Raw genomic sequence first — 25,058 nt, forward strand, 5'->3', positions numbered from 1 at the left:
TAATTCTTTCTCAGTGGACGTTTTTACTTGATTCCCACAGTTCTTTCAGGAGTTTCTTTTTTTCTAGAGTTTCCTTTGCTCTTTTTTTCCTCTCTTGCTTTTTCTTCTCTGCCTCCCGTTTTTCTTTGTAGACAAGACTGTTTTCGCCGTTGTAGAAAATATCCACTTTCTCTTGTAGGATTATCCGGGCTAGCTTTCTGTTCTGATCGACTGATCTTGTCTGATGGCACTGCAAGAGACAGTAATTCACACCGTGAAAAAGTTCGTTCTGGACACAACAAAGACCATATTACCCTCCTGCCTCTGCTCTGCTCCGCCCTCGCCCTGCCCCACCCTCCAGCATACGTCTGATGTGGCTTTTTCTGTGATTATTTGTAATTAAGAGCGTTGCTTTGTTCGGAAGCAATGACAGCAGTAACATAACGTCCCCAAATAGTTTTGAAAATATCAATTGCTATGTCTAGCTTGTGGCCAGGGAACAAACACTCTGCACCATTTATAAATGTAAAATTCTGGGGGCGCCCGGGCAGCTCAGTCAGTTAAGCGTCTGACTTCAGCTCAGGTCATGATCTTGTGGTTTGTGAATTTGAGCCCCGCGTTGAGCTCTGCACTGATGTGTGGAATCTGGGATTCTCTCTCTCCCTCTCTTTCCTCGTGTTCTCTCTCTCTCTCAAAATAAACGAACTTAGAAAAATTTATAAATGTAAACTTCTGTCTCAAGGAGGGAGATAGCATCTTTATTATTAGTCAGCCGTAACAGTGATTATGTCATACCTGAGTTAGGAAGGGTGAGCGCCTTGCAAAGCTATCTGATAAAGCCTGTGAAATCAGAGTCAAAGCATACTACTAAAGGCGAATCTGCAGTGAGGTTATAAAATAGTTAAACAAAAACCGTGTCAGGTTTCAGAATTTTATTTGTTGCTCATGAATGACACCGTTTCTCAAGGAGGAAAAAAGCGATTGAGAAAAAAAGAAAAGCGAGTGAGGTTTTTAGTTGATAGGCTCTTGGCTCAAAAACTTGGCAGTGAAAAAACAGTTGTTCGGAGCCAGACTGTGGGCTTGCTCTCGGTTGATGCCTGCGGCTGTGGGATCTTGGGCAAATTACTTAACCTCTCTGTGCCTGATTCCGCACTTGTACTGTGGAAAAGGTAAGGCAGGAGGGCTCATGAGGACAAAGACTGCATGCCTCATTGCACGGCGCCTACCACGTGTGGACGTGACGGACGTCGCTGCGGTTAGTACCGCCGGCACACGGGACAGCGGCTTCGCCATCTCCTCTGTTCCTCTGCCCGGGCCGCCCTCGGGCCCTTGGGCCACTCAGAAGGGCCTGCCAGTTCCACTGAGGCAGCGGGGCCACTACTTACAAACCAGGAAAACGGGGAAAAAGCATTTCCGTATTTCCGGGGGCTTCGAACCGTGCTGAGAGCTGGTGATGCTCTGATCGGAGATTGGTTTTGATACAAAAAGGGAAGACTCCTACAGGCAGCCAGCCGTCGCGTGTTTACTCCGAGGGCTAGAGAGGCTTCGCCCCTGTTACCTCACGCTCAGAAGGGCGCGTGTCACTGACATTTACCCAAGAGGGGACGGAGGGACACGGCCAGGTCACTGAGGGCCGGGACGGCGGGCAGACACCCCAGGCCAGCGTGCTGCTCGGGGACTGGAGCCCGCGGCTTCTGCCGGACTGCGAACACCCGACGGCTCTGCGAGAACCGCGCTGCCTGCCGGATGCCAGGCCCGCAGGTGTCCCCTGGCGCCACGGGCCCCCGGAAGGAAGCTTCTGAGGCTCTGCCTCAGGGCCGGAGGCGGGATCTGCAGTGCCAACCGAACCGGGCCGCGAGGAGAACACACCTCAGCCCGCCACCGCCGTCACTCAAGCCCCCCCCCCCCCAAACCCAAGGACCCCCAGCGGGCTTCCTCCTCTACCTTGACGACGATGCCAGAGGGGATGTGCTTCAGCACCACACAGTTGCTGGTTTTGTTGGTTGCCTGGCCCCCCGGACCGTGCCCTTTCACAAACTGCTCTTCAAGGTCACTCTCATCCAGGGGAGGCAGCAGAGCGGGGCGGTCCCTCCTGCCTGCCATCTGGACCGCGGTGACTGCCGCTCCCGGGGCCAACAGCGCTGGCTTCCCCCGAAGCCCGAGTCCCCACGGCGCCGTGCACATTCTGGCCAGCGGTGCGGGCCAACGAAAGAAACCCGAGGTACTCATGGAGAGGAGCTCTGCTTGTTGAGGACCTGAGTTGGAGGAAGAAAGACAGCCTTTCAGGAAGACGCGTTTGCTCCCAAGAGGACACTTCGGGATCTAGGACGACCTTTTAGAAACCAGTTCAGACGACGGCCACCCACCCGTCCGTCACCAAGGTATTTAGGAAACTGGCAAAGACAGAGCGTCGAGCCTTGCGTTGATCTCCCGTGGTCTTAGCAGCACGCTCCCTGCCAGCAGATACATGTTTTCTTACGATGGACTGAAAATATCTTTGAAGCACCCGGAGGTGCCGTTTTCTCAGGGAGGAGAGGTTTTGAGTGTGTGACACACAACAGAAGAGGGCCGTAATTCGCTAAGGAAATATTATACAGGGCATCAAGCGGGAATTAGGATCTGAGTCAAGCGACGTTATTTCAACGTTTGAGAATCTTTGAAATGAAAATGGAAAGAGCGACAGTGTGCGAGTCTATTTTATAGCGGAGCTTACACAGTCTGACACGGTAAATATCACTATCAATCAATGTCATGATTGTTGTTTTTTAATGTTTCCAGTTTCGTGGATTTGAATAGGAACATCTGTTCCCTCAGACGCACTGCCAATAACGTGATCCAAGTGGCGCTCCTTACTGGAACCATCAAATCAGCGGATTTTTAGTAAGGTGCCTGTTAGGTTCAAAATGCCACACAGGGTGTAGTGAGTGGTGCGAGGCGGAAAAGAGCGAGCCTCTGTCTTCATGGAGCTTGGAGTCTAGTCAGAAGATGCTAAAAAAAGAAAGCAGTATTTATTTGGACAATTTTTTTTTTAACGCTGATTTATTTTTGAGAGAGAGACAGAGAGTGGGAGCAGGGGAGGGGCAGAGAGAGAGAGGGAGACACAGTCTGAAACAGGCTCCAGGCTCCGAGCCGTCAGCACAGAGCCCGACGCGGGGCTCGAACCCACAAACCGTGAGATCACGACCTGGGCCGAAGTCGGACGCTCAACTGACTGAGACACCCAGGCACTCCAAGTAAGCAGTATTGAACCACTGGATTTAAGTAGCTGCTCCCGACGTAGCAGAAGGCTGAAGCGTCTCAGCTGACAGGTAACAGTATGGACAGGAGCTCCCAAAACATGGTGGTCCCGCGGGCCTTTGCTTCCAGGGGAGGAGGGCAGAGCGAGCTGAAAGGTGTTAGCTCCTTTCAAAGATCGGTAACCTCGCCATGCGGACAGGGACAACTCACAACGGGGGCCCGTCTTATCTGGAAAATGGGTGAATAAGCCCTTCTCCACCCATCCTGCACAGGCATAAAGATCAGAGAAAAAAATATATATCCCGGAAAGATCTGTTTTGAGACCAATTTGTGGCAAAACTCTTGTCACTCAGGTGGATTATGGGAACTATGAGCGTGCCGCTCCCTTGCTTGAGGCTTCTTGATCCGAGAGGGCGCAGGCGCTAAAAAGGGATGTACGGCCCTTTTTAACAACTGCTGCTTCCTCTCAGACTCTAAATAGCTGCTTTTACCGTTTGAGACCCTGTGAATTCCACCTGATGGCCCCCGGTCTCCAACATAGGTAGGAAGTGGCGTGTGCCTAAGCCCCAAGTAGCTTAACCTGCACCAAATACTTCCCGCAGGTTTGCTCTTGGCTCATTTACCTTTGTTGTCGTGGGATGTCAGGTCTGGCTGCTGACTTCCACTGAGCCCACGCTGGTCTCCAACTAGCTTTGTGGAAGCTCAATGCAGACACACGCTGCTGGGTATTGCTGCCTTGTGACTACGTGCACTTCTGTCATTTTACGTGTATCTATCTGAGTAGTCCTCTCAGCCGGCCCTGAGATGACACTGGCCATCTCTAGAGTGACAGTAAGGTGTTCATCTCTCTCCCTCTATGGAAAATAAAAACAATGAAATCTGCTTTTCAAGCCTTATGCCAATGCTAATTTTCAATTCTATGACTGACATTGTAGTCTAAACTCTTCTTCCTTCCTTCCTTTCTTTTCTTTAAACAAGTGTTTTATTTTATTTTATTTTTTTTTAATTTTTTTTTTTTAATGTTTATTTATTTTTGGGACAGAGAGAGACAGAGCATGAATGGGGGAGGGGCAGAGAGAGAGCTAGACACAGAATTGGAAGCAGGCTCCAGGCTCCGAGCCATCAGCCCAGAGCCCGACGCGGGGCTCGAACTCATACACCGTGAGATCGTGACCTGAGCTGAAGTCGGACGCTTAACCGACTGAGCCACCCAGGCGCCCCAAGTGTTTTATTTTTGAGAGAGAGAGAGAGACAGACAGCACGAGCAGGGGAGGGGTAGAGAGACAGAGAGAGAGAGAGAGAGAGAGAGAGAGAGAGAGAGAGAGAATCCGAAGCAGGCTCCAGGCTCTGAGCTGTCAGCATGGCGCCCGATGTGGGGCTCGGACCCACAATCCGGGAGATCATGACCTGAGCCGAAACCGGATGCTTAACTGAGCGGGCCACCCAGGCACCCCTAAACTCGTAACTTCTTTCTGAAAAGTACGCCATTCAGCGTGTAGGTCAGTCCCTGGGGGCGAGGATTAGCGCGGCATTGGCAAGATGCTCTGTGGCCGCGAGGGGCTAGATTTTGAAACAGAGTGTGCCGGTGCCACTTAAAAACAACAACCGGGTTTGTTTATCGTGTGTCAGGTCTCTCCAAAGTCCGCTCAGGAGCAGAGAAACGATAAACCCACAAACTCAGGCGCTTTTCTGAAATCGCTGCAACAAAGAATCCGCTCCCCTGTAACCGAGTGAAGTGAACGAGACTGAGTCGATGCCCAAAATTCCCCTTTCCCTTATTTCTGCTTTCAATCCACAGAACAAGATCCCTTTGTGTACCAGACAGCATCTAGTCCCTGGATCAGATTTGTTGTGGAACTCAAGCCCAGGGCCTCCCTTGGGGTTTCTCTTCCGCTGGTTGGTAAATCTGACCGGCCAGGGCGGCCTTGGAATTGAGTGCAGGGACAAAGAAAGGAAGAGAGTCGGAGACAAGGCAAAACTCCCAGACAAAGGGCGGAGAGGAGAGTGCGTTTATCAGCTGCTCTGTCCCCGGCCTGCTGTGTTTCCAATCTCTACCTTTCTGTCCTAGTTCAGAGCCGACACACACGCTAGAAGGTCTCCCACCCAACTGGAGTTCACGAAGGCCCCCGGTGTGCAGTTACTGGCTGCTTTGTTTAACAGCTAATTCCAACAGCCAATCGGACGATTCTGAATACTTTTAGTATCTCCTGGAGCTTTGGCTCTACGCCAACGACTGCTCAAAATGACAAACTCACCCGTGGTTCCGCTTCCCCAAAGCCCAGAGAAAAATACGGATTGGGTTTCAGTTTTTGTGATACCTGCAGAGCAACCCAAAGTCTTTGGGGGAACAATACAAGCATCTTCAATTAGAGCTCATTGTGACATTAAAAAAGAGAAAAGGACAAATGGCAACAAGTGCTGGCAGAGGGAAACCAGGAGTCATGACAGCTTGCCCCAGTTCCTTTCTGTGAGCGTGCGCCTCCATTCAGGGCCAGCTCTCCACCCCGGCGTCGCCTCAGTGCTGCTCTTCCTCTGACGGCTTCGGCCCCCAACGGCTGATGCAGTTGGGCTTAAAGCCTCTCTCGCTGTCCCAGTCCCTTCCCACTTGGTCAGGTCAGAGATAACGGGAGTTAGGACTTTACAAAAGGGAACGTTCATTTGTTCAATGAATGTTTCCAACACCTCCTATGTGCCGGGCATGGGTCTCAGGGAGCCCAGGGGGCCTGTTGCATAAATGAGAAATTAAGATGCCCCGAAATCTGACACGTGCTGTAGCCCGGAATGGAGAAGATACCACAGAGAGCGGTGGCTCTTGGTTACTGTGCCCGAGTCCCTTGGCGTGCTCATTACTGGGACTTGGAATCTGCATTCTGTTAGGTGCCTCCTCTCCTGACCTGGACCCAGCCGCCACACATTCCCACCTCAGGCCTCCGTGGCCAACCCAAACCCAGGAAGACGTCTAGCTGCAGGGATGGTGTGGTCGGCTCTGGGATGTGGCCCGTGACTGCGGCCAGCAGTCAGACGTAAAGCAGACGCAGCAAGGTGAGGCTCGCTTCGCCGGCAGCATTAATGCTCCTGAGACGGGCAAAGGGGATGCTAATGCCTTTCCCGTTGTGCCTCCAAGACAGATAAGGGTATCTGAATCCATTTGCAGGAAGTCATAGGATTTCAATCTCTGGACTCCCCTTCCGGATGCCATTTGCCCCAAATTCACTGTTTATTCTTCTGAGAGACAGAGAGAGAAACTATTTTCTCTTAGCCACAACTTTCATATTGTCTCAACCTCGGAGAGACTTCATCAAAGCCAAATGAAAGAACAGATGTGCAGCTCAATGGGAACAGGGTGCTTTAGGAAAGGCAACTGGTAAAGCTCTTGAGAGAGACAAATCCCCGGGAATCCTGCAAACCAGGATCCTGCTTCATTAGGCCTGGGGTGGGGCCTGAGACTCTGTATTCCTAACCAGCTCCCTGGTGAGGCTCTTGCCTCCAGGAACCCCACTGCGAGAGTCATGGCCAAAAGCTCTGAGCAAAGGTGCTGCCTGGGTGGTGGCTCTTGGGAGCGTCTAAATACTGGATGGGGTCCTGGGACGACGATGGAAAAGATGGCGATGAGGAAGGTGTGAAGGACAGTAATGGTGGGAACAGAAAACACTCACAGAAAGAACTGAATGCATATGGATTTGAGCTAATAGGGAATGTGAAATGGTAACCAGGGGACTGAGAAATGGGGTCATCCGAAAAAAGAACGCCAATAATGTGTTCTAGAACAGCGTCGTCTGACCTGAACATAATGTAGGCCACGTGTGAAATTCTAAATTTTCTAGTAATCACCTCAAAAACAGTAAAAAGGGGCACCTGGCTGGCTCAATCGGTGCAAAATGTCACTCTTGATCTTGGGGTTGGAAGTTTAAGCCCCAAACTGGGTGCAGAGAGCACTTAAAAATAAAATCTTAACGAAACAAAACAAAACAAAACTGGGGTGCCTGGGTAGCTCAGTCGGTTGAGCGTCCGACTTAGGCTCAGGTCATGATACCGCGGTTCGTGGGTTCGAGCCTTGCGTCAGGCTGTGTGCCAAAAGCTGAGTCTGGAGCCTGCTGTGGATTCTGTGTCTCCCTCTCTCTGCCCCTTCCCCACTCGTGCTCTCTCTCAAAAATAAATATTTTAAAACATTTATAAAAAAGTAATAAAAATAAACTCAAAACAGTAATAAGAAACTGATGAAATGAATGTTAACATATTTGAAAGATACACATTTAATATACTTTACTTACTATATTAACCTGGTATGGCCAAAATATCATTTCAACATGTAATCAATATAAAAATTATGCACACCTTATTATTTATATGAAGTCTTCAAAATCTACCCTATCAGCGTAGCTCCAGAATCTTTCTCCTCATTATGGTCCGCAGAGCGGTAGCAACATAACCACTTGGGAGCTTGTTAGGAATGGAGACTCTCACGCCCTACCCCAGACTTCCGAGCTGAGAACCTGCATTTTATGAAGATCCACAGGTGATTCAGAGTCACACTCCCAAAGTCTGAGAAGCACTGTACTAGGACACAGGAACGAGCAAGTTCTTTCATCTGTTGGGACAGACGCTTCTAGAAACTGGTGTTTCTCATGTTTGTAATATTTAAGAAGTTGAGGCCAGAATTCTGGAGTGCCGACAACCTTCTTGGTCACGGTCCTGTTTCCCTCTCCGTAACAGGACTGAAAGTGACAAGTCTCGAAACAATGACCTGATCGATCCTGAGGGACCAGAAACGGTGACTGCTGGAACAGGCGGATGTGTGGTGGTGAAGCTTGAAAAGGACAAAATGGCCAGCTGATGGCACCAGAAGCTAAGTGAGAGAATGACTTTCTGAGAAATGCTTAATCATAATCCATGTTGCCTAGTATGTTTCGGTGCGCCCTGGAAAATGGGAGTTAAAAAAAAGCAGCCGTTTCCCATGGGCTCCAACTAACTTGTCCCTCTGTTCTGCGTGTCTGAAGTCCTTGCAGGGGCTAGAGCACCTCCTGGAAAGGAACGATGGGGCCGCGGCTCAGGCCTGAAACAGACCAAGTCCTTTCCTGGGCTTGGGGGTTTGCCCTGAAGATAAGGCGCCTTTCACTCACAGGAAGTGCTGGCAGAGGATTATTTCTCAAATAAGACAAGCATAATAGATTGAGCAGGAAATGCCCAGCTGGGGACTGCGCCAGGTCTGGTCTCCACGTAACAGAGCTCAAGAGACAACCCATGAAGGAGATAAAGAGAAAAGCTTTCAATTCACATGACACTAACATCCCATTCTGTTTTTTTTTTTTTTAACAGAAAACTCTGAATCCACAGAGAATGACACCTGTCCTATTTGTGTGCAGTGCTGTGATTTTTCCTCTATTTATGGCATCTAACAGGAACTTTATAATTTTATCACCTGCGGTTTATTTAATTATAATTTTTTAAGTTTATTTATTTTGAGAGGGAGAGAGAATGAGCAGGGGAGGAGCAGACAGAGAGGGGGAGAGACGGAATCCCAAGCAGGCTTGATGTGGGACTCATTGTGGGACTCGAATTCACAAACCTGTGAGATCGTGACCTGAACCGAAATCAAGAGACGGACGCTTAACCGACTGAGCCACCCAGGTGCCCCCAACTGTTAAAATAAGGCAGAAACAGGGGCGCCTGGGTGGCGCAGTCGGTTAAGCGTCCGACTTCAGCCAGGTCATGATCTCGCGGTCCGTGAGTTCGAGCTCCGCGTCAGGCTCTGGGCTGATGGCTCAGAGCCTGGAGCCTGTTTCCGATTCTGTGTCTCCCTCTCTCTCTGCCCCTCCCCCGTTCATGCTCTGTCTCTCTCTGTCCCAAAAATAAATAAACGTTAAAAAAAAAAAAATTAAAAAAAAAAATAAGGCAGAAACACATGAAAAAGCAGCAGTAATAACACTCTACATGTTCTTAAATTCTCAACGCCTCCATTATCATGATTGATACCTTATATTCGCTTAGGACTTAGATGCTTTCAAGGTACTTTCAAGTATATTATCATATTTGACACAAATAAAGAAAAAAAGGGACTAACTCAGGAAGACTTATCTTGGAAGAACATTGGGCATCCCATTATTATTATTATTATTATTATTATTATTAATTATTTTTAATGTTTCGTTTATTTTTGAGAGAGTGCAAGTGGGGGAGAGGTAGAGAGACAGTGACAGAGGATCTGAAGCAGGCTCCCTGCCGACAGCAGCAAGCCCGACGCGGGGCTCGAACTCATGAACCGTGAGATCATGACCTGAGCTGAAGTCAGATGCTCAACTGACTGAGTCACCCAGGAGCCCCAGGTATTCCATTTTTAAACTAAACTTATCATTTCGACAGCTTTCTTTTTATCCCTTTTCCCTTCACCTTTCATAACATCTCTAGATGTTTTTTCTCCAGCTCCTTAAAAGTGTTAGCTCATTTTCCTCAACTTTCTCTTCTTGACTCTTCCTTTAATTTTTTTGTCCCTGAAAGGCCACACTGCCTATAGTCACTGTCTTGGCTTCATGATTTGCTCACTGTGCAACTCTGGTCATATTTCATCATCTGTAAAGTGGAAGTGATACCACCTACAATGAGAAAAAAAAAAAAGTACAAATCTCCACAAACATTGAGCACTTAGGAGTACTTCAGATCCCTAAACTATAAAGCTAAAGAGCCTCTGACTAACACACCATATAAATTGTGGTCTTATCCCACAAACCTAACCTGCAAACTGATTGTTTCATAGGCTTTAAAAAAAAGTTTTTTTTTTTTTTTTAATTAAGTCATCTCTACCCGCAACATGGGGCTCGAACTCATGACCCCAAGATCCCAAGAGTGACGTGCTCTTCCAACTGAGCCAGCCAGGCTCAGAGTGAAAAGGCATCTAGAACAGTGACCTGCAAATTATTTCAGTTGGTACGGTCCAATTTAAGAAGTACTTGAAAACCATGAGGTTACCAAAGACATGCTATTTGGTGAGGTCATAATTGTGGTCTATGAAATCAGGTGCCAGGAGATAATTATGATGCCACGAATACAGTGTGACTTCCCAGCAGGCTCACATTGAAAGATAAACCACCTGCATCCAAGCAAGTCCTGGTTTAAACATGAAGATCGTTAGGGATTATCTCATATAGGAAGAAAAACCGTGAAGGACAAGAGAGATGAAAAAATTTATATTAAAAACATTTTTTTTTTAATTTGAGAGAGAGAGAGCGTGCAAGCAGGGGAAAGGGGCAGAGGGAGAGAATCCCAAGCTGTCTCCGTACTCAGTGCGGAGCCTGATGTGGGGCTCGATCCCACAACCCTGGGATCATGACCCTACTGAAATCAAGAGTCGGATGCTCACAATCTACCACTCTATCACTCATGAGCTACCCGGGTGCCCTGAAAAAACTTAAATATATATCCGACGATTTCATGTTTAATAATTAAACTATAAAGTTTTAATGTTCCTCATATATATATATTTTTTGCTGTAGAGAACTGCCCCCCCTCCCCCCCAATGACAAACAGTTTGGACATAATAATCAAAGAGTAGCAACCCTAGGGCTAACAGAAACCAAATGCTGTAAGCTATTATCAGCCATTATGACTGCACAGCCTGGTCTTATCCACACCAACGTGAAAGGTCTCTGCTCAAAAAAAAAAAAAAACAAAAAAAACCAAAAAAAAAAACAGATCTCCACTCAAAAGCTGTCAGTGTGAAGCCTTCAAGGTCAAAGAGATACTTGAGCAATTTGTTATGATAAAGTCCTATAGTAATCATACCATCATAAAGGGCATAAAATAGTGGTGTCAGCTTGCACACAAATAGTGCAAAATCTCCAGGATGGGTGGTAGGTTTAGATTAGATGAAGTTATTATACATTTACTGGAATTTCTGAAGCCTCTACTTCTGTTTTCTACATTCAGAAATAATGTCTATGGGTTTTAAAAACTACTTTTTTAGGGCCGCCTGAGTGGCTCAGTTGGTTAAGCGTCTGACTTCGGCTCAGGTCATGGTCTCATGGTTCGTGAGTTTGAGCCCCGCATTGGGCTCTGTGCTGATAGCTCAGAGCCTGGAGCCTGCTTCAGATTCTGTGTCTCCCTCTCTCTCTGTCCCTCCCCTGATCACACTCTGTCTCTCTCTCTCTCAAAAATAAATAAACATTAAAAAAAACAAAAACAGGGGCCTGGGTGGCTCAGTCAGCTAGGCATCTGACTTCAGCTTAGGTCATGATCTCATCATTCCTGAGTTTGAGCCCTCGGTCAGGCTCTGTGCTGACAGCTCAGAGCCTGGAGCCTGCTTCGGATTCTGTATTTCCTTCTCTCTCTGCCCCTCCCCTGCTCATACTCTGTCTCTCTCTCTCAAAAATAAATATTAAAACAACAACAACAACAACAAAAAAAAAACGACAAAAAAACCCAAGAAAACTTGGTTAACCAGAATAGTAGCTCCTGAATACACTGGCTTATTAGGACATTAATAGATAAAAAGTTACCTAAAACCACACAGCCAAAACCAAAAAAAACCCCAAAACCTACATCCTCAAACTGAACAGAACCCATTGGATTTTGCAGCCATAAGCGATCATCTCCTGCCTCTTGCATGGTTAGGAACTAATCACCAGTACTCAATTTTGGGGTTAATATTTTTTCTTGTAAGGAAACACAACTCGGTCTGCCTGGAGATGTCTCAGTAATTCACACTTCTCAGTTCTTCTGAGTGTAAAAGATTCTACAATGTCTTGGGACACCTGGGTGGCTCAGTCAGTTAAGCAACTGACCGGCTCAGGTCATGATCTCGCAGTTTGTGGGTTCGAGCCCCACGTCGGGCTCTGTGCTGACAGCTCAGAGCCTGGAGCCTGCTTCGGATTCTGTGTCTCCCTCTCTCTCTGTTCCTCCCCTGCTCGTTCTCTGTCTCTCTGTGTCTCTCAAAAATAAATAAACATTAAAAAAAAAAAGATTCTACAATGTCTCAAATAACAGACAACTGGAATTATGTTCAATTATGACCAACTGAAATTAGTGATAAAACTTTTTTTTTTTGGTGGGCTTGAAATATGATCACTGAAGTCAGAGCCATTTGCTTAGAGTTAGTTTGATTTTGATTTTAGTGAGGTATTACATGAGCACAGATGGATGAACACAATGGGGCGGGTGTGGATTAAGTTTATTTAAGCTTGAAATCTATCATATACAGATGGGGTTTTGGACACAGACTGAATTTTTACTCTTTGAGACAGAATTGTTAGGAAGCTCAATGACATGGAATGCCTCGAAGATCTGTCATTCCTGCCAATAACATTTCACGGTGCATCCTGGCTTTTCAGCCATAGCTACGTGATAGGGCTAGAAAAGTTCTTTCACTTTGGACCCAGGAACCCTGGAGGGAAATCTATGAGCTGGCCTTAAAGGTTAACTAGTCTTAAGAATGTGAACTCAACAGGGGTGCCTGGGTGGCTCAGTCGCTTAAGCATTTGACCTCGGTTCAGGTCCTGATCTCACAGCTCTCTGCTAACGGCTCTCGGAGCCAGCTTCGGATCCTCTCTCTCCCTCTCTCTGCCCTTCCCCTGCTCATGCTCCCTCAAAAATAAATAAATATTAAAAAAAAGTGAACTGAACAGAGAGAATGAAATGGTGGGGCCTCCAGGAAGGGGCACAGATTCTCTGTCGTCCTTGAAAGGCCTGGCAAGAGCCATGCTGACACCTACTATGTGCCAGCTTGGAACAGCACCTGCTGCATGCTAAGAGCTCTATAGAGCTCTGTTGGACAAGTAAATGAAGCTCTTTCCATTTCTTCTCGGGCCTCGGTGGACCCGTTTTCTCCAAGGCGGTGAGCTGTCCTCCCCTCCCCACACCAGTCCTTGAAGAGCCCCGGGAAAGACCCCCAGCAGCTTAGGGTAAACCAGGTGCAGAGAAAACTTAGCTCAGTGTCTGGACAAGTTGCACCTCACCGCCAGCGGTGTCTCAGGTCAATTGGTTGCACGAATCAGGACCGCAAGCTGGGAAAGTCAGGCGTCCTAGCTCCCAGTCCTCTCTTCAGAGTCCTTGACAATCGCAGGCAACCGTACAGGCGGCTGGCTGCTCCACGGACGCTTACCTGGCTGCAGACGTGGTCTCCCACCCGCCACTTTCTAGGGTAACAGGAACCACTGCAGAAGGTGCATCGAAAGCGCACTCCTGGGTTTGCGCACGCGCAGTATTCCCGCCGTCGCTTCCCTCACTTGCCCTGGGCTCATTCTTACCAACTGCGCATGCGGAGAGCGGAAGCTATTTTTAGCGTGTCAGCTGTACGTTCCCAGAGAACCAATCAGACGGGAGGACTTCGCAGAAGCTCCGCCCCCCCCGGGTTCCCAAGCGCAGGACCTCCCCCTTTGGAGAAAGGGGCGGGAAGAGAAAGAGGAGAAGGACAGACGCTCCGCGGTGCGACCGTCTCCGCCTCCTTTCGTGCAGCCAATCACAGGCAGGACGACGGGCGCGCGCACGCTCCCTCGAGTTTAACGGTCGCGAGAGGCCGCTTGCCTGACGCTGACATCCACTGTGGGAGCCCCGGCCAGGTGAGTGGTCGCCGGCCTGCGGGGAGCCGTCAGTCGCGGAGGGCAAGGGGACGAGGCTCGGAAGACATGGACTTAGCAGAACCCTAAGTGTGCTGATGGGCTCAGGGCGGGGGTGGGGGGACGACGGCCACACGACGCAACCCCCACCACAGTCCTCGGATATGTGGGGGCTTTGCCTGCGGCCGGGTGCCTTTTCTAGACTCAGTGCCCTTGAGTGACACCCGCGCGGCCCAATCGCAGAGCGCCTCATCCCGAGTGGCGGGGGGCTTGTGGGATCTGTCTCCTTTTTTTGATCTTGCCTGGTTGACTTCGGGAATCGCGGTTGTAATTGTGGGAGCAGCGGCTTTTCCTTCCGCCTCCCCGCTGCCCCACAGTTCAGGCGACCGCATTTTGTTCTTGCTCGCCGTCCCACTTTGACCCGAGAGCCACCCCATCAGCAATTGAGGTCTGGCTGTGAAGGCAAGGGGGTCAGGATCTGGCCTCAAAACCTCTGGAACCCTGTCTTCCATACCCCCCTCGGGCTCCTAGCAAAGCGAAACACCTGGTTAACTTTCCGAGTATCAGGCCCCAATTTGTACCATACCATCCCCCATCCTCCCAGCGACCTTCTTTTTGGCTAGGGGTTTTGGGGACCAAGAGCGTCACATTTCGTTACTGGGAAATATAAAAATGGTTCTGTGCTTGTAACCGTTGTCCATCGCGTGTTTTTGTTTTATTTGTTTTAATTTTGCATTTATGTCGGGTTCCCCCCCCCCCCTTTCATTTCCCCTTCCACTCCCTCCCTCCCCCACTGGAGAAGCATCTTTGCGTTTCGAGTGGTTTTCCATCTCCATCTTCTGCATCCGGATTACTTGAGCGGGCGAAATAATAGATGGGGTCGCAGATCCAAGTCCCTGGAGAGCCTTGTGTTTTCCTGCTAGAAGAGCAGGGTGATTTGAATCCAGATATTCTCGTTGCCAGGTGGAAGGTGCAGCCCCAGACCTTTTCAGTACCCCATTTGTGGCTGGTGATGGGCTGAGCCACTGGGGAGAAATCCATTTAGGTAGGTCCAGTTACCCTTGGCTTTCACAAAACCTACCTCCCGCCAAGGAAGTGGTTCCTTTATGAGCTGATGTTTTTTAAGGTTGTGCTTTGTAAAACCAGGCCCTAGAAGTGGGAACCTAGTGGAATCTTGTAAGCAGCATAAATGGTTTTTTTTTTTTTTTCTTGCTCTTTCACTTTTTCAAAAACACATGAATTCTCTAAGTAGGAAGCATGGTGTTTGATTTGTTATGGCCAACTTGCCTCTGTACACCTGGCATCAGTTAACCTGCATCAGTTAACCTGCATCAGTTAGTTATTTTTAGTTGACCTGGCGAATAGTCTTTAAAGAAGTGATACGTGCATAGAGTAATAAAGGCTATGTAGTGCAAGATGCATTCCAGCCAATGGACAAACAACTGTTGTTAACCATTTAATTGGCTGTTTTTTTTTTTAACGTTTATTTTATTTATTTTTTTTTTAATTTTTTTTTTCCAACGTTTATTTATTTTTTTGGGACAGAGAGAGACAGAGCATGAACGGGGGAGGGGCAGAGAGAGAGGGAGACACAGAATCGGAAACAGGCTCCAGGCTCTGAGCCATCAGCCCAGAGCCTGACGCGGGGCTCGAACTCACGGACCGCGAGATCGTGACCTGGCTGAAGTCGGACGCTTAACCGACTGCGCCACCCAGGCGCCCCTTTAACGTTTATTTTTGAGACAGAGAGAGACAGAGCGTGAACAGGGGAGGGGTAGAGAGAGAGGGAGACACAGAATCTGAAACAGGCTCCAGGCTCTGAGCAGTCAGCACAGAGCCCGATGCGGGGCTCGAACTCACAGACCGTGAGATCATGACCTGAGCCGAAGTCGGACGCTTAACCGACCGAGCCACCCGGGTGCCCCTTAATTGGCTGTTTTTAATATCAAATTAAATACTAAGTAGTTCCAGTTTATCCGCCGTGTAAATCAGCAAGCATGGATACTTGGTAGAGCTTCTTAAATGAACAAGGCATGTACGTATTCCATTTGTTACGCAGTAGAGTAGTGTCTAGAACCTTGATAGTTAAACACATAAAATTCTGAAATAATACCTGGAAAAGATGAAGCTACTTTTGCAAATCACCCTTATTGTAGATTTTTTTGAGATCCAGTTCATGTATCGTAAAATGCATCCCTTTAAAGTGTACAATTCATTGGTTTTTAGTATGTTCACAGATGGGTTGTGTAACCATCACCACCATTTAATTCTGGAATTTCTCATCACCCTAAAAAGACACTCCATACCCGTTTTTTTCTTTTATGTTTATTTATTTCCGAGACAGAGAGAGACGGAGCATGTGTGGGGGAGGGGCAGAGAGAGAGGGAGACACAGAATCCGAAGCAGACTCCAGGCTCTGAGCTGTCAGCACAGAGCCCAACGCAGGGCTCAAACTCACAAACCGTGAGATCATGACCCAAGCCGAAGTCAGTCGCTCAACCAACTGAGTCACCCGGGCCCCCCTCCATACCCATTTTTGGTCACTTCATGCCCCAGCTCTGGCAACCATAAATCTACTTTCTGTCTCAAAAGATTTGCCTATTCTAGATTCCTCACATAAATGAAATCATACATTATGTGATCTTTTACTGAGCTTCCTTTACTTGATAATATTTCGGCGTTTGTCCACATTGTAGTATTGTATCAGTATTTCATTTCTTCTTATGGCTGAGAAATATTCCATTATATGTATATACAACATTAGTTTATTCATCAATTGATGGACACCTTAGTTGTTTCTGCATTTTAACTATTGTAAATGATGTTGCTATTCTTAATGCCAATTTATATAAAAGGATCAAGGTTTCCAAAGTAATGAAAAAGCAGTTGCTAGATTTAGTGGCTTTTTATAGTATTTTTTCCTCCATTCATTTTCAGACTCTCTTGGGAGCTTAGGATATTTCCCAGTTCTGAATGTTAGCCACTGAAAATGCCTGTAGACGATGAAGCATCTGAAGATGACTCGGATTCAGTTTCTTCAAACATTGAAAGAACCTACATTTTCAAATAAGAGAGTATAATGATTTCTATACACTATGGAAGATTTTGATTTGGTGAAACCCTTACGGAAAACGTCATCTTCTGTAGAATCTGATATAAAAAATTCTCCCCATTCTTTTGGACTGAACTTAAATATTAATAGGTAAGAATGGGATAGATAGATTTTTTTTTTTTTTTTTTTATGTAACAACAAATCAAAACAAGTTTATTTGCCCAGTTGACCCAAATAGCATCACAGTTATCGGTTCGCATTTAAATAACAACAGCCCCTGAGCAGGAACTGTTCAGGGATAGTTGTTTTAAGTCCAGAATAGTTTCATTCTGTTCCTGTTTTTTGTTTCTCCCAGAGATAATACACTTTTGCATGGGGAACATTGTGGAAAAGAACTTGTTTTCCTAGTTACAGTTCTCTGTACGCTTTTAAAACTTCCTCATAGATTACGAACATGCCTTTAGAATTTAATTGACTAAATACTGTTTCTACATACAAATAACGTTTAGTATTTCAGAACTACCTCACCAACCTGGGAAGTAACAATTAAAGTTGAATACTAGGAAGTAAGCAGAAAAACAGACCCTGAGTAGACAAAAATAGATGCTATCCAACAATGCATTTTATGCATTTTCTTTTTAAGCTATCCCGTGTTTGCACCTTTTTTTTTTTAAGTTTATTTATTTTTGAGACAGAGAGAGAGAGAACGAGGGGCAGAGAGAGAGGGAGGGGGGAGACAGAGAATTCCAAGCAGGCTCCAGACTGTCAGCACAGAGCCTGATGCAGGGCTTGAACCCATGAACCGTGAGATCATGACCTGAGCCAAAATCAGGTTTTGGGACGTTTAACCGACTGAGCCACCCATGCACCCCTTTGGTTTGTTTGTAATCAGAACCTGTTTGCTTTCATTTTGTACATAATCTGACAAACTTGGGTTATTTGATTTCTAAATTTCTAGTAGCTTAAAAACAACAAAGGGGTAGAGTCCATCAGAGAGGAGACCACCTATATACCAAGCAGGTACAAGGGAGCAAAAACTTACCAGTCTGGGCCCTACTGGTAAAGGGTCAGGTATTTTCGAACACAATAGATCTTGATGAAATTAATAAATTCATTAATTCCTTAAAAAGTTTGTTCATTCTCTGCTCTTCTCAGGAGGAATATAAGGCAGCTTACAAGAATATATAAAATGAAAAAGCAAGGTGAAAGGGTGGGAAAGTGTGTGGCAAATGGTCCAGGAGAGATGTCTGTCTTTGTAATCTATACCCACGTACTGAAAGTTTGTTTCCTGTATCACCTGGTGGTCCCTATGAAGAACTCCCTTTAAAATTTTTTTTATGTTTATTATTTTGAGAGAGAGAGAGAGAGAGAGAGAGAGAGAGAGAGAGAGAGAGAGAGATCCCAAGCAGGCTCCCCACTGTCAGTGCAGAGCCCAATGTGGGGCTCGAACTTATGAACTCTGAGATCTTGACCTGGGCCAAAACCAAGAGTCAGACACTTAACCAACTAAGTCACCCAGGCGCCCCTGAAGAAATCCCTTTTAGAACACAATTTTCCTAGGGGAACCTAAATATGTCCTTTTTTTTTTTTTTTTTTTTTTAAGATTTAATTAAAAATTTTTTTTTAATCTCTACCCCCAACATGGGGCTTGAAGTCACCAACCCGAGATCAAGAGTTGTGTGCTCCACCAACTGAGCCAGCCAGGTGACCCCTAAATATGCCCTTCTAATGAAAATTATGTAACTGAACTTGTCTCCCTTTTCATTGTGATTGGTGGTTAAATCAGCCAAATTTAGACTTGATAATTACACAACTGTGTAAATCCGTTACGGGCAACATGTATGTTCTCCTTTCCCTTGGGTTTTTATTAATCTTTCTCTGATCCTACTTGTCACTATTTTTCTGTTATTTTAATTAGTATTGTTTTTTTTAAGTGAACTCTTTGTGAAACAATATAGGTTATCGATAAATAAATGAAAAATGATCTCTTAGACTGGAATTTAAACAGATTTTATTTTCCTCAATTATGCTTTGTGTTTTTATAAAACAAATCTGAAATAACTTCCTCTCAAGTTTGGGAAAGCAGTCCTCCTGGAAAGAATGAGTGCTATTTCACACAATGAACAGGCTAAATAAGTCCTGAATATTTGCTGCTAATTTACTTGGCACAACTTTTATTCAAAGACAGTGCAAAAAAGATAAGCATCAGTTTATCACACCAAATTAGGGGGATGCGATTAACAACACTTGACTGCAGTTCTGGGCAGTGGAAAAAGAATCTCTGCTACAATCAAAAAGGCTCTTCTTACAGGAGAGTGCAATAATCCTCTGGAATAATGTAGATTGGAGAAGCTAGACCTTTTTCTTATCGTATGGCAGAAACTTACTTTCTGTTGGTACTTTGGAGTGTTCTCGCGCTTTTGGAGAAAGTCTTTCTGTTGGGTTCTTAAATAAGTGTTGTCTTTTTACTGCTATTTTCCTTTTGTGGACAAACGTGATCAGATTTTCAACAAACGAGGTGCCATTAAGAAGGATTAAATGTCAGTGGTTTTGTACTGCTCTGCTAAACTTGAACTGCTGAATTATTCAACACTTGGTAGAATGAAGAAAACCATTTGAATTATTTATGTTTCAACAGAAGTAGTCCCCACCTTAGTACAAATGGGGTATCCTCTTTCTCAGGGAAGACCAGACCATCTGTAATTCAAGGTACAGTTGAAGTCCTAACCTCTTTAATGCAAGAGCTACAAAACAGTGGAAGGACTGATTCGGAACTTTGGAAAAACTGTGAGGTATCTAGTTTTGTTTTATTTGTGGAATCTTAAAAAATATAATTGTACATGTGCCTCTACTAAACTCTAAATTATTAGAGATTTATCTTCTAAAGAGCATGATACTTATTGCTAAAGTGGTCAAAAGTAGTAATTGGGGAACAGCACTGAACGAATACGAAAAAGATGATCAAAAGCCTGTTTTGACAAATATCAGTCATTAGACACATTAATTTATATTTTAAGTGTCAACTAAAATATTAGCTTTGTTCAGAGAAGGGAGAAGTCCAAATTTACTAATACTATTACTAATTCTAATGTTTTAAGTAACACATACAGAAGTGTTACCATTTTGAAAAACCTAAATCCTCTTTGAACTATTTATAAATTAAGGCTTTTGCTTACTAATGTTTTATCCCATTTAGTTGTGATACATTGAGTTATATTGATTTTTCAGGTCAGTGGTTCTTTCTTTGGTCTACAGGTTAAATTGTGATATAAAACGTAGCAGATAAAAGAATACATAATATGTAAATTTTGATTCACAGAATAATGCCCAAGTTAGATTTTTCCAAGGCTAGATTTGGTAACGCTTTATAGAAATGTATAAAACATTATTATTATTAAATTGTTTATTTAGGGGGCAGTAGATTTTATTTTAAATGTTTATCATACTTTTAAAACCATTGTTTGTGTAATTGTCAAAATGTACAATGGAACGGATGAATACCTGGTTTAAGAATTCAGTAGCAGCCACCCCTAATTGTAATTATTTGTATTCATTATCCATAATCACTGAAGTTATAAGACGACTGAGTATTGGGGCACCTGGGTGGCTAAGTCGGTTAAGGTTCAACGTCGGTCTCAGTACAGAGCCCGCTTTGGATCCTCTGCCTCCCTTTCTCTCTTTCAAAAATAAATAAACATTAAAAAAAAAAAAAAAAAAAAAGAAAGAATGAATATTAATGCAAACTTTAAGAAAACTGAGTTTTAAGTGTTTACAGTTTTTATGTTTTTTCCATGTAATAATCAGTCCGTGATAATGCAAGAGACCGGTAAAATGATGCAATTAAAAGTGAAATCTTTTGTGAAATATTTCCCCTAATATACTTACTCATTAGCTTATGAACCTGAATTAGTATGCTTTTAAAAAAATAAGGCATTGCTTTTCTGGCAAATTCATGTTTAGCTAGAAATTGTTGCTTTTAATGCTTCGAAATCAGCATCTTTGAATCAGTATTTGTTTGTGAATCTAAGATACAGGTTTTTATAAGCCAGCATACCGACTAGCCACTAACACCTTAACGTTTGAGCCTGTTTCTTTACACCCTTTCTTCTTCACCTGGGATATAATATTATTATTTTTATTATGTTTAATAATAACTAATTTTTGTAATGTAGACATGTAATTGATTATTCAGTGAATAGTTTCTTAAGATAGTTCTTTGACAGAATATGAAATCTCCTGGTCATTTCAGTAAAATTTCTCCAATTTATTAGTGTGTTTTGTGGCAAACAAAACCAAAATATGATGTTTTAGTGTAGTATTGTAGGAAGAACGGGAGGGGTAAGGATCGTGCAAGCCTTATTCCTGACTATTTCCCCTGAATTTCATGTTTTCACCCTCTTCTGGAATTGTAACATTTGTCTGATTTCTACCACTTGTAGTGTTATTAAAATATAAACCTTCCACAGAGCTCAGAGCTCTGGAGATCTGATTTCTTTAGAATTTCTTTCTAAAACCTCTTTCCTGGAATTCTTTTTTTTTTAATGTTTGTTATTTTATTTTTGAGAGAGAGAGTTGGGGAGGGGCAGAGAGAGAGAGAGACAGGATTTGAAGCAGGCTCCGCGCTAATGGCAGAAAGCACCATGCAGGTCTCGAAGTCACAAACCTTGAGATCGTGACCTGAGCCGGAGTCGGATACTTAACCGACTGAGCCACCCAGGGGCCCCCATCTTTCCTGGGATTCTTAAGTTTATCACTGCTTAAACTTGAGAAGGTTATGTATTTTGATTCATGGGAAATAATTTTTTAACACATTTACATAGAAATACTTCAATATATTCTTAAAGACTTGCTATTGCTAATATTTCTGTGATGGTAAATTTTTAAAACACTTTATTAGCTAATTTGTCTTAATTCATTATTTTAGCATTTTAACTATTTAGTGCTACTGATTACATATTTAAGAGTAACGGGTGTACAATGATTGTTGTTATTATGTGTACTGTTTATTGTGTGTCGATTTGCCAAGCAATATACTGGACACTTTTTTTTGTCAGTGGCACTCAACCTTATTAGACCCAAAGCCCTCAATTTGTAATATTACAATTAAATTACTAATTTACAAATAAATTTTACAATTTCAAAAATAACATCAACTTATATTGTCCTGAAATGAAGTCACAGATATATCCTGCCTGTACCCACTTTAAAAACAATCATCCTCTTAACTGTGATATAAAGGAGGAATGACAGTTACTTATAGCATGATAACAGGTATTTCAGTATACACGTGCTCAGGCACATCCACATTTCAAGACCTAGTGAAGCATAGCCTGGTGTTTATACGTAGACTCATTGCGAAGGCAGTGGCTACAGACATGGACTGATACAGCTCTTCTGTATTGACAATCCAGAACTGCATTTGGTGACATGATTTTCTGAAACGGTGACCAATTTCTGATCAAGTTCTGAAGCAAACATAACATCTTTGTAGTTGGATTCCTGGACAATTTGGTGATTTGAAAGCTGTGCAAAATATATGTTATTTTTATAATATAAAGTGGACACAGGACAGTTTTTCGTTGTCGGGGACCATCCTGTGATTTGCATCCCTGGACTGCCCACAAAGTGCTGGTAGTGCTCTCCCTAGCTTTGTGACATCCATGACCTCACAGATTTTCAAAATCTAGTTCCCCCCCTTGAGATCACTGTTTTCACATCCATCATATTGGAATTTAAAATTTATCCTCCCAGCCACCTGGCAGGTGTTCCTCTTCCAATTTTATACTGCCCCCCCCCCCCAATTTATAAATCAGTAAAGAGCATAAATGAAATATACTTGTTGAGGACCATACAGGTTGTTAGTGGAGAGCAGGGAGTCAGGCCTAGGATTTCAAAGCCAATGGAATATTTACTAGGCATACGATAGAAACCCCATTCAGGCTAATAGCATCAAAAACTGTACAGGGGAAAGCTTTAATTAGATGCCTAAGTCTTCCAACAGTATGTACAATGCAGATCACATAAATAATGTTGGTTAGAAATGAATAATAGTTCTTAATAATTATGTGAAAAATGTTATTTGCTGCGTTTATAATGTTCTTAAATATGCTTATTGAAAATTAAAATATTATTTATAAAATCTGACTAGGGAGAACAAAACCTTCTCTACCAATTTATATCCAGAGCAAGCTCTATTCATTTGTATCCTAAAAAAGAAAATGATAATAAGGATGTGGTTAATGTTGCGTGTCACATAAATATAAGGCCATTTTTTGCCTTTTTTGTTGTTGTTATGTAATTCCGTCATTATTGTAATTTAGTTTTTTGTGACTAGTAACTTTGTCAGATTAAAATAACCCCTAAAGTAGTGCTTAAGTTAGTATAACTTAATAAGAAAACTGTTCCCTGATTTATTTTTTGTTTTGATTAAGATACTTCATATTATAGGTAAGTTGAGAAGATAAGGAACTGAATTTGATGCAGCCTACCTTATCCTTATCAAGTTAGTTGATTTAGAATTAATACTTTCTATTAGCACTATTCTCTTTTCTTTATTTTTCTTTTTATTTTTTTTCTTTTTATTTTTTGAGAGAGAAAAAGGGAGCATCCACCCAGTGTGGAGCCCAAAATGGGGCTCAGCGTGGGGCTCGATCTCACGACCGTGAGAGCATGGACCTGAACAGAAATCAAGAGCTGGATGCTTAACTGAGCCACTCAGGCGACCAGCACTGTTTTATTTATTTGTTTTTAAACATGTTTATTTTTGATAGAGACAGAGCACGAGCAGGGGAGGGGCAGAGAGAGAGGGAGACACAGAATCCGAAGCAGGCTCCAGGCTCTGAGCTGTCAGCATGGAGCCCGATTCAGGGCTTGAATTCTCGGACTGTGAGATCATGACCTGAGTTGAAGTTGGACGTTTAACTGACTGAGCCTGCCAGGCGCCCCAGCACTGTTTTATTTCAATCCTGGGGTTTTTTGCTTCCTTTGTTTTAATACAGTTATATAGTCTTCAACTTAATTCTGCTCTATTATAATTATAGAAACGGTTTTCAGTATTAATCTGAAGGACCTCTGAATTGTGTAGTCTGTAATACCAAGAAAAAAAATTCATCTTGAACTTGACCTTTTTTTTTTTTTTTTTTTTTGAGTAAACCACACCCAGTGTAAGACTCAAACCCTTGTCCCTGAGCTCAAGAGTTGCATGTTTTACCGCCTGAGCCAGCCAGGTGCCCCTGAAATTCACATTTTTATACCCTCATTTAGACACTCTTTCCTTGGTATTGTGTCCTAGGTGCTGGAGGCAAACAGGTTAACAAAGTGAATAAATGAGATGCCCTCTTATTGTGGTAAATGCTCTGAAGGCAAAAACAGGATGACATTGAGAAAGAGAGCAACTGCAGGATGGTTTGGGAAAACCGTCTTTGAGAAGGTGGTCGTTAAGCTGAAATTGCAAGGGGCGGGGGGCGGGGGGGGGGAGAAGGAAGCCATAAGAGCTGGAGAGAGAGCTTTCCAGGTAGCGGGTACAGTGAAGACAAAGCTTTCAAGGTGGAAGACCTTTTTGGCATGTTCAGGGAAAAGGTAGAGGCCAGTGTGGCTGGTGTGCTTTGAGCACGGAATAGATAGGGATGAGATGAAGTTGGGAGGTGTGCATGGACCGGGTCACTCCGGGGCCTGTGAGGAGTACAGGAGCGTAAAGATGGTGAATGGTTTTAAACAGGGAAGCTCTTTTCACGGTAGCTACTTACTGATATTGCATATTATTATGTAGAGTCTCTTACTGTAAACCAGCCTTGAGACTGAGTTTAGCTTCTGGAGATTTCCCCGAACCCTTTTCTGGCTTGTTTTGTAGTCTGATTATAAGAACACTTACTATACTCTTGAGTCAGCATGGATCAGAACCTCAGAATGAAGGGAGTCCTAGGCCAGTTCCACAGGTTTTCAGACTGATTTTTAAAATTCCTTTTTCAGCTGTGGCGCTGTAAAACACTTCAGCACCTGACTTGAAAGAGTTTTGTTTTTGTTTTTCCCACTTAAATCCCATGTAAATTAGGGGTTAAATTTCCATAATATCAAACTATCTCTTGTTTTAAGACGTGGGATTCTTTTTCCTAGGTACAAGTCATTGTTTAAGAAAATCACTAGCTGTTACAAAGAAAGGAAGAGAACTTAAGACAGATACGACGTATGACTGCCAGTTGTTGATGAATCAGAAACGATAGCAGATGACATGCCATTTGAAAAACAAG

The 25,058-nt window shown here is 44.1% G+C and overlaps 2 protein-coding genes across 10 annotated transcripts in view; one reads left to right on the plus strand and one right to left on the minus strand.

The window, feature by feature from the left end:
* MTRFR (mitochondrial translation release factor in rescue) lies at window positions 1-13,426 on the minus strand. 2 transcript variants are annotated; one of them, XM_043557426.1, is made up of 3 exons: window positions 13,307-13,426; window positions 1,924-2,234; window positions 1-229 (listed from the first exon to the last, which is right to left on the minus strand). In XM_043557426.1, the coding sequence occupies exons 2-3, from the start codon at window positions 2,206-2,208 to the stop codon at window positions 11-13; spliced, it is 504 nt and encodes a 167-aa protein (XP_043413361.1). In that variant the 5' UTR covers window positions 2,209-2,234; window positions 13,307-13,426; the 3' UTR covers window positions 1-10. The 2 variants fall into 2 exon arrangements, with proteins under 2 accessions (XP_043413361.1, XP_043413362.1); XM_043557427.1 differs by lacking the exon at window positions 13,307-13,426 and adding an exon at window positions 3,840-4,199.
* A 25-nt stretch (window positions 13,427-13,451) lies between these two features.
* Window positions 13,452-25,058, plus strand: part of MPHOSPH9 (M-phase phosphoprotein 9) — a 57,600-nt gene continuing 45,993 nt past the window's right edge. For 4 of the 8 annotated variants that reach the window (XM_043557418.1, XM_043557420.1, XM_043557419.1 and 1 more), the window contains exons 1-3: window positions 13,676-13,763; window positions 16,698-16,962; window positions 19,451-19,604. In XM_043557418.1, coding sequence (XP_043413353.1) covers window positions 16,856-16,962; window positions 19,451-19,604 — 261 coding nt within the window. In that variant the 5' untranslated portion in view covers window positions 13,676-13,763; window positions 16,698-16,855. Of the gene's footprint in view, window positions 13,764-16,697; window positions 16,963-19,450; window positions 19,605-25,058 lie in introns of those variants that run through there. The other 4 variants (XM_043557421.1, XM_043557417.1, XM_043557425.1 and 1 more) reach the window with 4 other exon arrangements.

Source organism: Prionailurus bengalensis, chromosome D3 (genome assembly GCF_016509475.1).
Source record: "Prionailurus bengalensis isolate Pbe53 chromosome D3, Fcat_Pben_1.1_paternal_pri, whole genome shotgun sequence".
Classification (NCBI taxonomy): Eukaryota; Metazoa; Chordata; class Mammalia; order Carnivora; family Felidae; genus Prionailurus; species Prionailurus bengalensis.

Excerpts from the sequence above, each read along its gene's own strand:
- MTRFR (XM_043557426.1), bottom strand. The coding sequence starts at position 2,208 with ATGAGTACCTCGGGTTTCTTTCGTTGGCCCGCACCGCTGGCCAGAATG. Across the intron at positions 230-1,923 it reads CCTCTGGCATCGTCGTCAAG|TGCCATCAGACAAGATCAGT; the intron begins GTAGAGGAGGAA and ends TGTCTCTTGCAG.